The sequence below is a fragment of the Strix aluco genome, chromosome 3 (assembly GCF_031877795.1).
Source record: "Strix aluco isolate bStrAlu1 chromosome 3, bStrAlu1.hap1, whole genome shotgun sequence".
Classification (NCBI taxonomy): domain Eukaryota; kingdom Metazoa; phylum Chordata; class Aves; order Strigiformes; family Strigidae; genus Strix; species Strix aluco.
Genome location: NC_133933.1, coordinates 73,005,585 through 73,019,947, shown reverse-complemented (window position 1 = coordinate 73,019,947; position 14,363 = coordinate 73,005,585). Strand labels below are relative to the sequence as shown.

At 38.5% G+C, this 14,363-nt stretch overlaps 1 protein-coding gene across 3 annotated transcripts in view; it reads left to right on the top strand.

Annotated features, from left to right (window-relative positions):
• The window catches only part of TRMT11 (tRNA methyltransferase 11), a 29,602-nt gene that overhangs the window by 911 nt on the left and 14,328 nt on the right, over nt 1-14,363 (top strand). The window contains exons 2-8 of one of the 3 annotated variants that reach the window (XM_074819179.1): nt 2,665-2,730; nt 3,463-3,536; nt 6,284-6,365; nt 6,460-6,552; nt 7,749-7,883; nt 9,557-9,713; nt 13,802-13,882. In XM_074819179.1, coding sequence (XP_074675280.1) covers nt 2,665-2,730; nt 3,463-3,536; nt 6,284-6,365; nt 6,460-6,552; nt 7,749-7,883; nt 9,557-9,713; nt 13,802-13,882 — 688 coding nt within the window. Of the gene's footprint in view, nt 1-2,664; nt 2,731-3,462; nt 3,537-5,479; nt 5,499-6,283; nt 6,366-6,459; nt 6,553-7,748; nt 7,888-9,556; nt 9,714-13,801; nt 13,883-14,363 lie in introns of those variants that run through there. The other 2 variants (XM_074819180.1, XM_074819181.1) reach the window with 2 other exon arrangements.

Here is a 14,363-nt window from a genome sequence, read left to right as displayed (position 1 = left end):
TGGCCCGGCTGCAGGATCAGAGAGTAGACCCGCTTCAGCGGTGGGATGGCAGGATGTAGGGTGTGGGAGCCAGCACGTCCTGCCCAGAGTACTGCAGTCTGCTTGTCATTGACACATTTATGCTAGTTGGGTGCAAAATTTAGGGTGCAATGTGTGTTCTCTGTCACTAAATTGGTTTTCTGAAGTGGTATTCACAGAACTTGTTAACAAAATATATAATTGTAACTTACCTTAAGCTCCCTGGTATTTCTTATGGGTCCTTGGTGAATGCCTAGCTTAGCATACGCTCAATTTCAGTGTTTATAAGAAAACCTTTTTGTTTGTAAATTTTACTTGTGATTATTTTTTCCCTGGTGATGATTTACAGAGTTACTGCACACTGTAACAAATTTTGATAACACTGTAAAAAGTTCTGACCTGCTCTTGTGGGCACCATCTTGAAGAGCTGGTAATATGATACCCAGGGTAATATGTTAGTGTTTAAAAATCGTGCTGAAATGCAGAGTTATTTCCTAGAATTGGTAGGTCATCAATACATATGTTGTAAAATATTTCATGAGTATCGCATCATCTTATTTATTTTCCTTGTTTTCTTTAAGGCTTTCTCTTGTACCTTATTGTTTACTATCTGCTTTGTGGGACTGGAACATGAATTTATTCTATATTTATAATCAACACAATTTTTCTTCAGGCAAGGGCATTGGATTAATTAAAAAAAGATATATACGTAACATAGAAGGCTTTGCTTTTTTTTCCCCAAGGTTGTAGTTACTCTTGGTTGATATAGCTGCTGAAGAAAGCAGTTCCATTTCCCTTTTCTTGTACTCTGGTGTCTGCTCAGCCATGTGTTTGGCTTTGCGATGAGCTGCTTTAGGGACATGATTTGTCTGAAAACTTAATGAACACGCACAGAATTTTCAGCCAGATCAGTTTCCTGATCTCCATCTCTACCATGCCTTCACATAGGGCGAGCACTGCTTTTCTTCTGGTGGTGGTAGAGCACAATAGCTGAAGGTGTTTCTTGAAGTCCACATTTGTTCTCAAGTGTCTGTAGAATAATATTCTGTATTTCATATTGCTTAGTCGATAAAAAGCGTGCTCTGTAGTCAGGCATCTCTCTTTGGTTAGGTCAGATACTGAGAGGTAACACCAGGCATCCTCTTTTCCAGCACAGGGTGTCTCTAATGGCAGATAGATGCATGCCAGCCTCGTGCAGATTTGTTCCAGTGCTTTGGCCTTTACTTTTGGAAGGATCTTTCCAACCTCTTATCCAGAACACTGCTGTGGTCTGAACCTGGAGCTGTCATCTCCCCTGTAGTAAACTTTGAAAACTGATTATCACCTTCCTTTATCACAGCAACCTTTAGCATGTGTAGAGGTCATGGTTGCATTTCTCTCCAAGCCTTTCCTCATAGGCCATGTTTTCTGTGCTTCTCATTCTTGTCACTTTCCTGTGGATAATATTACAGGTAGTGTGTGGAGATGCTACTAAAAATGTGTAAAATCTCAGGTGCTTTTGCTGTCCCAGGACCATACAGTGAAACAGTTACACATAAACTTCTATTCTGGAGCAAAATCCCTGTTTTTTTCCAGCATTTCTTATGTCCTTTCTATGCAAATGGAAAGATGGAAATAGATGGGATAATGTCCCACTAAAGCCATGTGTTAGTGTTATGTAGGGGTTTTCTTTTCCTCTTTTTTTTGGGATACTTCGTGGTAATCTTTTCATTTACCCCCTTGGCTCAAATCTAAGCCAATATAAAAATTTGCTTCCATGTTTTGCCAGCAGTAATGTTCAGAGGCTGCAGTGTGTCATTTCTAGCAAAGGCGCTGCATGAGAAACATCCCCAATGTTCACCTCTCATTTCAGTTCAAAAACCTTTTCAGTGGGTGCATTTTTCTAATTATTACTTACTAGCTTGTTTCTTGGAGATTTGCTGTTTTGCATCTTCAGTTTACATATGGTCTTTGATTTAGTTTACTCTGGAAGAGACACCTATGGAACAAAACCATTGAGATGCCTGTAAAGCAGAGAGGTAACAGAAAAGGAAATGATGCTCAGTGCTGGGCCCAGCCCTGGGTCAGAGTGTTACCAATGAGACATCTCTTTTATATGAATTAGAAAAATATTTTAAGAATACATAGAATAATATTATAAGAGGAATATTGTTGTGAGAGTGTAGAATTGAACAGTGAAGATTTTGATGAAAAAGAAAGTGCAAAATGGTAGGATTTGATTACTGAAATTTGCCTAACTTGATCTTACTATATTGTATGCTGTACAACTTTTCATAACCTAACCATAGCTTGTTCCTTTGCAACTGAACTCTGAGAAAGGTAATCAGCTGCTTTTACAGCAGGAGAGTCTAATTTTTTTCAGTTCATGAACAGTACGTACAGGCTGAATTTGATTGTGAACCTCTGCCCTATCCACACAACCCTTAAGTGTTTCACTGTCAGTTCCCACAGTAAGTTGGTAATAAACACCATTCTTTCTTCTGTTGCAATATCTAACATTTTGTTCATAATCCCTATGGAGGTCACCGTCTGCATTAGAATTTATGGTATGCTGTGCCTTTTTTGGCTTTTTTTTTCTTTCTTTCTTTCTTTCTTTTGAACATTAGTTAATGCTCCTAAAGCCTAACCTTTATATTTTCACTTTAGGAGATAACATCTTTGCTCTCGCTTTACGGTGGACAATTCAGCAGTGAGCAGGAAATTCATGTAAATGTAAGTGGTGACCAAATATTTTACTTGAGTGCGTGTATGGTATACAAATATGTTCTTTATAGTATTTTTATTGTATGTGGGTAGCTGAATACATTTTGAAGTTTCTTAGAAAAATAAGGAATCTTTTAAAAATGAGCAATTCTCAATTTTAGTAAAGATTCAGAACTGAGTAATGCACAGAATGCACCTTGGGATGTCTTCATTTAAGGGTGCGACAAGAAGCAGTGCCATCTGCTGGGAGGCTCTCCTTTCTTTTCAGAATAGCTGAACGTGAAAACATTCAGCAGGAGTTTGAATTTCGTGTTTGCCTCTAAATCGATGAGACGGCGTATCTGGAAGAGTGAAACTAGGAAGGTGTACGATTCTGGTCTCAATGCTTAGTCAGGGAATGTTACTGGGTTTTAGTTATTACTTGTGTTGTAATAAGGTGTTTTGAGTCTTTAGAGGATGAAAATCTAGAGAAGCATAAACAAGTAATAATAATTTACCAGGTCAAAGATGTGGTGGGAAAACGAAATACCTATTAAAATTTCTCAGACATTCAAGCTGAGTATACAGATTTACCTCAGATTGAATGTTTTATCCTCATGTTCTCTGTACAGTTAACAGATTTCTTTTTTTTAATCTTTAACATGCATGTTCTGTTTTTATAGAACAGAATTGTGTATTTGTATAATTCATGTGACTTCCTCCAGCTAGGTATTTGCATCACTTATCTTCTCTTTATTTCAGTCTCCATTTTGGATTCTCAGTATTCCTTCAGAAGAGATGGCAAGGGGACTAATGAAACGGACAGTATGTGCAAAGTAAGAGGTGAAAAATGTAAATAATAACATGGTGGAAAATTGTTCTGCTATATTGTGGCAAATACTAATTTTGTATGGAGTCTTAAAATAAACAGTCTCTGATTACTTTAGAACTGGGGAGGTGTTACTGGAGCCTGTAGGACTGATTATGTAGCATGCCCATCCTCTTTACTTAGTGTGCGATCAACGCAGGGTCTTGAGACTGCATTCTTCACTGCAGAGCCAGTACTTGTCTTGGAGTGTCACTGATTTTTTTAGTCATCTTGCATAATGTTTATTTAGTTGCTTGTTTTAAAATGTGTATGGAATTAAAAGATAAAAAGATAATACATAAAAACTGAAAATCAAGTTTGGAAGGGAAGGGTAGTCATTTCTTGTGTCACCCTCCTAGTGCTGGTATCTGAGTCCTCAGCTCAGACCACTGCAGCAGAGGTCCTTCTACAAAATTCGGGAGCACAGGAATATGCCAGAGAGTGATTGTTCCAATGGTGTGTGTCCAAAGAAGGGCAACGAAGCTGGTGAAGGGTCTGGAGCACATGTCGTACGAGGAGCGGCTGAGGGAACTGCGGTTGCTTAGTTTGGAGAAGAGGAGGCTGAGGGGAGACCTCATCACCCTCTACAACTACCTGAAAGGAGGTTGCAGAGAGCTGGGGATGAGTCTCTTTAACCAAGTAATAAGCGATAGGACAAGAGGTAATGGCCTCAAGTTGCACCAGGGAAGGTTTAGACTGGATATTATGAAGCATTTCTTTACAGAACGGGTTGTTAGGCGTTGGAATGGGCTGCCCAGGGAGGTGGTGGAGTCCCCATCCCTGGAGGTGTTTAAGAGTAGGGTTGACATAGCGCTGAGGGATATGGTGTAGTTGGAAACTGTTAATGTTGGGTGGATGGTTGGACTGGATGATCTTCAAGGTCTTTTCCAATCTAGACAATTCTATGATTCTGTTTTTGGTCCTATTTAGACGTGCCTGAACAACATAGTTTCCAGTGACGCTTGAGAGATACCCCAGAGGTATGGTTCAGGATGAGAAGCAGCTTAGCTCTGGTATGGCTCTCTGATGATGGCTCTTGTCTGTGCTGTCCTGTTCAGGGTTAGTTTGGGCACCTCTGCAGAGCATTGCATGGTCCCTGTTGAGTGCTTCTTGTGTCAGGTATTCAGTTTTACCTACAGTGACTTGGGTTGTATGCTCTTGCCTAAAGAAACCCCAAGTATACAAAATTGTCCTTATGATAATATGTTTCCAATGGGGATAAACTGTACTGCGCTTCAAGCAGCTGTAGACAACTAAGGAAATAAAACATGACAAAACAGCTTGCTGATGTTCCATACACCATATTCTTTCAACTAATGTATGCTTATTTTATGTAGAAAGCATACCTGGCCCACTGTTTTTCCTGGTCTGCTACTGGTTGTGGGGAGATACGTTAGTTTTAGAGTAAGATTGCTGGAGCATCTCCATTGCAATGATAATGAATATTAAAAGCTCTGAAGCATAATTTATCTAAATAAAATCTCCCCAGCGTTTTGTGGGGTTTTTTCAATACCTATGTAAGTGTAAAAGTAAGAAGTGGGCCTGAAGGTGTTATTGCTGGAGCTTCTTCAACAATTGAATAAAATTCAAAGATGAATATTTGGTTCTCTCTAGTACAGCCTATACTGTCAGCATTTTCATTGCTCCATCTAGAAATACAGTTTAAATTCACACAGTGGATAGAAGCAGCTGCTTTTAGAAAAAAATTAGACACTGTGAAAAATGCCTTTTTTTTTTCCGGGTAAATGCAGGTTAGAAATGAAGCCTTAAAAAATTTATTCAAGAAAGGAATACTTTAACAAAATGACTTACCACTGGGCATTGGTATCTGCTATTGTCACTTAATAAAATGTAGTTCTCTTCTATTTTTGCTTTAGTGAGCTAAACCTTTGAACATTTTGAAGATTTTTCAGGAGTCATCTTTGAAGAGGTAGTACATGGCACTACTAATCCCTAAAGGCTGTGTTTATGGTGTGTTATGAAAGCAATATATGCAGTGACAGACACTATATGCAGTGACACTAGGATTCCTGTACTAAAAAGATTTCTTTCTTGTGTACAGAAAGTCCACTCGGTTTGGATATTTGAATGTTGAGGGAAAGGTCTATGATGTGGTGTTGTGCCTTCATTACAGCAGGATCAGTTAACTCATCTTCCAAGGCAATGCTTTTCTTACAGCCAGCAATATGGAAACAAAACAAAAAAAGTGTAAAGTAGCATAGTGTTTAAACATCTGAAAAGAACAGATATCATAACCACATCTTATGATATCAACATACATAAGATGTTACAGTTTCATGATTTGTTTTACTCCAGGGTAGCATAACACTTCAAAAGTCTGTTCTTGACCTTTTTTTAGCCTTTGTCTACCCCATCAAATTGATAGGTGCAAGTAAATTTTGTCTCATTCGCTAGTATCACTGTGTGTCAGAAAAAGGTCTGGTGATATTCAGGGGTACTAAGACTGAAATTTACCATTTTGTATATGTTACCAAACAAAAAAGCTTCGCTGAAATACACTTATTTTTAATTCCTAAACTGGTGTCCCTTTACAACAAAACTTAAGCATGTGCTAAGAGTTAAATAATGCACTTCAGTACTTCATAAAACAAAGCCTAAATGCATCGGTCAAGAAGGTTAAAAGGAGTAAGTATCTGCAAGGTATTTCCTCCCCCCCCCCATATGACTGCACTCTAAAAAACTTTGTACTTTCAGGTCTGTATTTGAACTGTGGGGTCATGGAAGGTCTGCAGGGGAACTCTATGCATCTTTGAAGAACTATCCAATGGACAAGATGGTATGCATATAAAGAATCTGGATCATATGGTTTCTTAATACCAATGAATAGCACTGCAGCTGTACTAATGAAAGTGTCTTTGCCTTTTTTTCAGCTTCCATATCTACAGACAGACTCTACTTACAAAGTACATATTCATACATTTAATAAAACACTGACCCAAGCACAGAAAATAAAAAAGATAGATGTAAGTAGCTGTTTAAGAAAACTTTGACATTTAATCTATTCACTTTGTTCTTATTCCATGCTATCAGTGTTGTCTAGAGTGTATTTAAGTTTGGGTTTCCTGAAGATCTTAAAGCAGTTTACAGCTTATGTCTTATCATCTCTAAATGAGATCTTTGTGTCTCTCTCCTCAGAATTCATGACTACTTTTTTTTTTTTTTTTTTTTCTAAACAGACCATGTAAAGTATATACAAAGACAAAACAAGTATCAGTGCCGATTTCAGCCCAGTGTGCTGGGGAAACTGAAGCTTATTGCTCAAAACTCTAAGATTCATATGGCTAGAGTTAGGTGCTAGATTTTTAGGAAATTTGTTGCTCGATCTCCGTATTAGGCATTGTTGCAGAATGTGGAACAAGCCAGTCCAGTGACTTCAGCTGCAAGCTGTGGATTGTGTGCTGATTTCCTGTTCTGTCCTTATGTTCTTGTCTGCACTTGTGCTCTCCTCTTAACTGTATCAATATTTTAATTAGGAAATTTTTCTATCTTACTGTTAATTTTTGCTTTTCCACATTCTGTTTTTAGCAGCTATTTATCCTGTTTACTTCATTTACAGAGACTGAAATTATCTGTATTAATAGCAGCTGTCCTTTCCTCTTTGTTAAGTTTTTGTGTACATGAAGTAATGCTGAGTATGTAAATTGGTGTAGCTGCTCATCACTGAAATTTTAAATCCCATTGTTCATCATAAGTGTTGTTTTTATAACTTGAAAATCACATAATTAATGTGCACACTTCATTTCCTCTGAAGTCTGCCCAGAGAAGTTGTGGATTTCCCTGCCCGGAAGTGTTCAGGGCCAGGTTGGATGGGGCTTTGAGCAACCTGGTCTAGTGGAAGGTGTCCCTGCCCCTGGCAGGGGGTTGGAACTAGATGATCTTTAAGGTCCCTTCCAACCCAAACTGTTCTATGATTCTGTGGGTTCTGTTCAGTTAATAAAAAATGTTATGGTTCCTGATTTCTAATCCTAAATCATTTGAGCTATCTTTATTCACAAGAAGGGCATTTCAAAAATCCAGTGAAAATTGAGAATGTATTTTTAGTGATAATCTATAATTTCTCACAAGTGGAATTGTAGGTTGTTTTTTTATTTTTATTTTTTTGTGGGGTGTGTATTTAAAAAATTTGACCCTGTTATTTTTTGCTCTGTTTATTGTATAGGCCCTTGAATTTCTGCCATTCAAAGGAAAAGTAAATTTAAAGAATCCAGAACACATATTCTGGATTTTGGAAGATTATGGAATGGATCCTAATAATGTTCCAGAAGACCCCTTCCATCTGTATTTTGGTAGATGGGTGCGTAAGTACGCTTACTTCAGTTGTTACGAGCTTGTATTTTCAGGAAAGTGTTTGTCAATTTAAATGTAACAAATTGTGTTGGGTTTTAATGGAAGCAGACAATATAATTATGGCTGAATCTGTCAATGCATAGTACACTGATGCAAGTCTTGAACGTCCTTATTGTGACTAGGAAAAGGCAGATTAATTGAGCAATTTAGAGGTGGAAAATACCAAAGCTGTACCTGGGATCACACCTTATGTTGCTTTCTGCTGAGGGAACTCAAGACAGCAGTGAGACTGCACAGCTGTGGTGGTGTATTATATTACTGTGGGCCCAGATGGAGCTAGAAGCACCAGCAGCTTGTTTCAAACATGAAGAAAGATTTACAGGAGCTGTGGATGGCTTGTGGCCCTGCTGAGTTGCACCAGCCCCACTGGAGCATTGTGCAAGTGCTTCAAGTGGTCCCGACAGGCACCTCTACAGAAAGGCGCAGACTGATCCCTGAGGCGCTGGACATCAGCAGGTCCAGCCCACCAGCAGATGCCCGCCTGAGGGGACACTGGCAGTGCAGTGCTGTGCAGTATGAACCACGTTCAAAAACTGTGTGGAGCTTCTCATCTGAGGTCTTTACTACAAACATTCTTTCCTGTTGGGTATATGCACTCCAAACCTGCTGCGTTAGGATATCCTGAGGAAATCTGATCTGGTCTTTTATTTTTTGTGAGGAAAAAGTGACTCCCCAAAGGACATTTTCCAGAATGACACCGGCCTCTGATGGGAATATGTGCCTGCAGTGTCCTGGGTCAAGGGCAGCTGGAAGGAGGGAGAACCCCTGCTGAGGTTGTACAGCTATGGTCAGGAACTTGTGTACAGAGAGGTTGGAGATCCAAGTGTTCTGTTAGCACCTGTGAATATTCTCCATGCCTGTGATTAATGTGAAAGTGCCCTGGGTTGTGGCAATACTGAAAAACACTGCAGCTGTTGTCCCATCTGTGCTGGATTCCTGAAGCGTTTAAAAACGAGTAAACCAACCTGAAAAGTAGGCAGGTGTATTTTGTTTACCCAGTAAGACTGATGTTGATTGGAGCTGGGGAATAGTGTTGGAAGAGCTTTTGAGCATGTTTTCTTCCAGACTGCTTTGGTCCTCTTCAACATGTTTTGGAAGTCTGATGTAAAAATGGTAGCATTTGGGTTTTGTTACCCAGTAAATTCTGATCTGTCATTGCTATCCTAAATTTAGATTTTGAGTGTGACAGAAATGCCAGTGAAGGTGGAAGTTCTGTGTGACCTTAAGCATGTGTGTTTGTATGTGCACGCACATGTTAACATGTATTTCTACTATTCATAATTTTGAAATACTTTTAACTCTGAATTGCCAGGAAGTGTTTTTCTGATACCTAGAATAATAGCAAAGTTGTTCTAATTGTTATTTCTTCAGAAGAATTTTCCCTCTAAATAGTTTGTATATTTTTGACCTCTGTGTTGAAGAATTTATTTAGGTGTTGAACCAAGTTATCTGTTGCTTGCAAAGTTGTCTGTCATATTTTCAGATGGCAGAAAGCAAGGTGATGTGTTATGAAATGAAGAGTTACCTGTTTGTTGGATGGTGTCACTTAAACAAGTCTGTTAGCCTGTCTGCTTATATCTTGTATCTAAGACCTGACAGTGGTTATAAATGTTTCAACAGATTGCAGATGGCCAAAGAGAACTGATAGAGTCCTACAGTGTAAAAAGGAGACACTTTATTGGAAATACGAGCATGGATGCCTGCCTGTCTTTCATTATGGCAAACCATGGGAGAGTAAAACCCAATGATGTTGTATACGATCCATTTGTTGGAACAGGTATATTTTTTTTTTTTTTTTTCCTACTGGCAGGAAAAACTGAGAGATTGTGTTACTGCTTGCACCACACTTTTACCTTGCACAATGACTTCTGGTGCTCGGCTTATATTTGAGAAGATACAAAAAGCAAAATGGTGATTATAAAATGAATGTTTTGTTAACTTGAAAGGGATTTTGGGGGAAGGAGACCAGCTTCAGAAGATGTCAGAAGTGTAAAATAAACTGTTTACAAGTCTTACCTTCACTGTATTATTTTATGTAACATGGCTTAAACACCAGTTCATGTGTGTCATGGACTGCTTAAGATCCAAAGTGACTAAGAACTGAAATTTGGCTAGAGCACTCCCTGCAGCTGCTTTCAGAATGATACAAGGAGCAGCATTTTTGGAGGTGGCTATTTAGAGGCATGCTGAGGGCACGTATGGCTATATAACATGACATAGCAATACTTTAAGTCATAGCATCCAATAGTGATCAGTTCCTTGTACCGTCATGTCTTGTCTTTAGAATAATACTATTCACACCGTGTATTCACCCCCAGTTGAACTTTTCTTAGTTAAGCCAGGAGGGGGAGCTTTTGTTCCACGTATTACTGTGTGTGGCATAGAAGTACTTCTTACCTAAGGGAAACTCAGCTGTTTTGTAGGTGAGATAGAAGACCTATTGTGTCAGCTTGTACCATTTAATCATACAAAAGTATATTTTGTTAAGCTACCTATAGTAGTTTCTTCAAAAGTATAACAAAGGCTGTTTCTGACCTGGATTTTGCTAGACTTTGATCAAGAAGACCATGAGTGAGATGCATACAATTAAAAATAATTACATTATGGGAGAATGAAGAGAATTCACTGCAGAGAAGTTAGGGTGAGAGAAGATAACACTACAGGGTTGCTCGTAGGACAGATTCTTATCAGCATGTGCTTCTCTGTACAATAGAAAACAGACCAGGGATATAATATTTTCAGAAACAAGGCTTCAGTGAACTGTACGTTTTTGTCTTAAAGTTTTTTTTGTATATGACCTGATTTTTTGTGTGCATAATAATGTCTTATGATATTTCCTCCTCCTCCTTGTGCTTGTGTTCCTTGCAGATGGATAGTACTCTTTGAAAGGTTGAGGAAATTCCTCTACGTCATCTCTAAGCAGTTTGTTTCATTTCGGTGTTTATGGTTTTGTGTCCTTTTACAAAAATCTGCTAAACCTAAATCACAAAAAATTCTCTGAGAGCATTCATTCTCTTGGGAGTGAAATTTGGAGAAAAGAAAAAAAAGGAAGGGTAAAGTTAGAGGAAGAAAAATCACATAGAAGTGGCGAAGCTATGGAAATTCAAGATAAATGTTAAGTCTTATTTCAGTTCAAAAGTGCAACATATACAAAATTCTCCCCAAATCGCCTAATAATTTGAATTGCAATTTTTGTGGTTTTATTGCACTAGACAGCTGTAATATACAGGCTGAAAATTAAAGGTACATAAGGACACTGGAGATGCTGGGTGGCACACTGTTTGTCAGTAAAGTGTATTTATGACTAAACAACTAAACAGTGGCTTTTGCACCTACTTTTGGTGAGTAAACCCCAGGAATTTCAACAGTGTCTTGAGGTCCTTTAGAGGATTTTCAAGATTGTCAGTGTAACAGTGCTTTGCCGCTGGAATTTTGGGAGGTGGCTCAGAGTTGAGAGTGATGCACTGGGTTTGAGCTGATGGATTTGGAAAGAATGTACATTCAGGATTTGAGGAGCACTTTGAAGGAACTGCGGTTCAGATTTCTTTATTGGTACAGTTTTAATACCTGGCTTGTTTTTCTCCTGAAAAGGTGACTAGTACCAAATTAGAACGGCCTTGCAAAATGGTGCTTGCTTCTTGGAAACAAATTGGTTTTGCTGGATTAGCCAAATCATAAGTCTTCCACATGACTGCAAGAGTGGACAATTGGAATTTGTCCTTGGAATGAAAAGTGCATTAGACCAGGCTGCTTTAGGAGACTTGATTCCCCTTTTCTGTAAAGCAGAATTGGAATGGCCAGGATTGTTTTTGAGTCGTAAGATTTAACTTTCATAAACTGTTTAGATATTCTTTCCTCAGTGTTGGGCAGAAGGAAGCCTGGAGGTTTCTGAAAAAATAAGTCTTTTACCTGAATACTTCCTCATAGACCATCTGTTCTGGTTATCTCAGTAAGCTTATTGTGTGTACCATTGGAAGATGTTTGTCCCTACTTTCCCTTCGCCAATTTGTGATACTGCATAATTGCAGGTGACAGGAATTTTTTCTTTGACATCCTGGAGGATAGTGGTATGCAGACCTTCATCTGTGCTGAAGAGATGGGGGAAATAGTATACGATAGAAAAGCATGAAGTTCTGTGCCATCATCATTCTGCTAATAGCTGTCAGGGGACACAGTAATTCTCTGATTAACTCTTTGTATACATCTGTTTGATACAGTAGGTCAAAGGGCTGGCCATATTAGAGTATTTAAGTATTCATGCAGCTTCTGTGTGAACACAATTGAACTAGTACCAGCTGAGATTTATTAAAAGCTGTAAGTTCATGTTTTCCTAACTTCTTTTTCCCTGTGATTAAAAACTTTCTTAGATGGGCAAAGTACTTTCTTCTTACTTTTTTTATAGGACTGGGTGGTATGCCATACTTGGGGTCAGGGCTAGCTAAATTTGTCTTGACCCTCTGGAGGTACTGCCCATCTGTTCTGAGGGATTGCAGCCGAGAAGGGAAATGGGTGACTCCTCTGGGGTGAGTAACCTTGTTTTTCCCTGATCCATTTCACAAGAAAAAGCAGAGGAATTTTTTTTTCTTTTTCTTTCTCCCTCACCTTCAGTTTTGGTAGAGTTCATTAGCATATGATGTAGGAGTTTTCTAGTGCCCTGAGATGGGATCTTTAACCTGTGCACACAGGGCATGTTAGGAATTTGTTGGTGCTGAGTGGGTGGCACGGGGTAGTGCAGCCACCTGAGATGCTCCTCTCCATGCTGCCAGTGAATGGGAGAGCTGGTGTCACCCACACAGCCAACTTGCACATTGTTCCCTGTGCTGGTCAACTCTTCATCCTGCAGCAATTGTCCCCTTTATTTTAGCAGGACTGTTTGTATCCGTAAGCAGTTGACATCAGTAGTGTGGGGTTCACAGCCTTGTCCTCAGTCACTGTTCTGTTTTAAACCATTCTGTTAGCTACATACCTCCTTATTAACAACTCAATAACACAGCCTTTGGTAATCTTCTGCTGTCAGTCGTCTTTTTCATTTGAAAGATGTTAAAGAGATAATGTCATTTGCTCTTTTCTGTGGGCTGTTTGACCATTGCCCAGTTTCAAGGGGAAATCACACATGCCTTTTTGGTAGAGTTGTGGGGTTTTTTTAATGAGGAAAGCAGATCACAATAGTAGTGATTAAAAAAGTTAGTTTTATTGCAGGATTAGCACGCTAATAAAAGTACTGACAAAATAGGCAGCATACTCACAGAAAAAATGCATCTGTATATAGGTTTCACACTACAAAACAATTACAGAAACTTTTTTTATATTGCTGTTTACACGGGAGATACTTATATTTACAAGGTTCTTGACCATTGCTTCTTATTCAGAGAATGGCCACATTATACAAGATTGATTTTAGACACAGTTAAGGAGACTGAGAACAGACATAGTAGAATTGCCATTTGTTTGGTGATGATGTTTTCAAATTGTTTGCCAACAATTTGAAATTCTGCTGCTTGCAAAGTAGAATTAAAAGTTTTGGTTCATACAATGATTAAAGGATCTTATTGCCTTGAAACACAGAAAACCATAAACAAACTCCTAAGAACAGTCTCCAGAAACAAGGAGTGACATAGTGCATAGCAAGATAGGGAAGATAGGTATAGCAGCAAGGGATTTAATGTTATCTCTGATTATAGTTGCATAGTAATTCTAACTGATTGGTAGTTTTAATTTTTTTTTTCTTTCTTTTTTCTTCTTGGGTCTAGCTTTGAGTCTAATGTGCTACTGGTGTAAACTCCTGAAGTTCCTGAGCAAAAAATCCTAACACAGATAACATTTATGACAGCAGTTTATACTTTTTTCCTTTTCTTCCCTTTATAGGTGGCCTTCTAATCTCCTCGGCACACTTCGGAGCATATGTGTGTGGTACTGATATAGATTACAACACAATCCATGGATTAGGTATGTTATGTATTTCTAAGCCACTGAAATCTAACTCTCTGGAATTTAAGACTACCGATGGTAATGGGGGATACTTGGTGGATTTTAAAGTAACATTAATCTTCGCAAGATTTGGTCATGCTTGTTTTTATTGACCAATTTTCACGTATCCTAGCTAAGATATTCTCTTATTTTTTTAAGCAGGAAATATTTAATAAAAGGAATAATGAAAACCAAAACAAAGTTCCAAATAATAATTACAACAGCTGTGTGCTTTCTTAACCTTTGATGTGTGAAGCTTCTTGTAACCTAACCCAGGAAGCCTAATCCCATTCTTTCTTCTCTGAAAAACTGCAGTGCAAATTATATCTGACTTAGTGAACAGAATTATGACTGAGGGATAGTGAGAACATCTTACAAATTGACATTTTTATAAATGTGTTCTGTGATGCCCTGTGCAGGTGGTGCAGCAGAACTTTTCTCATGTATTTTCATATTCCTT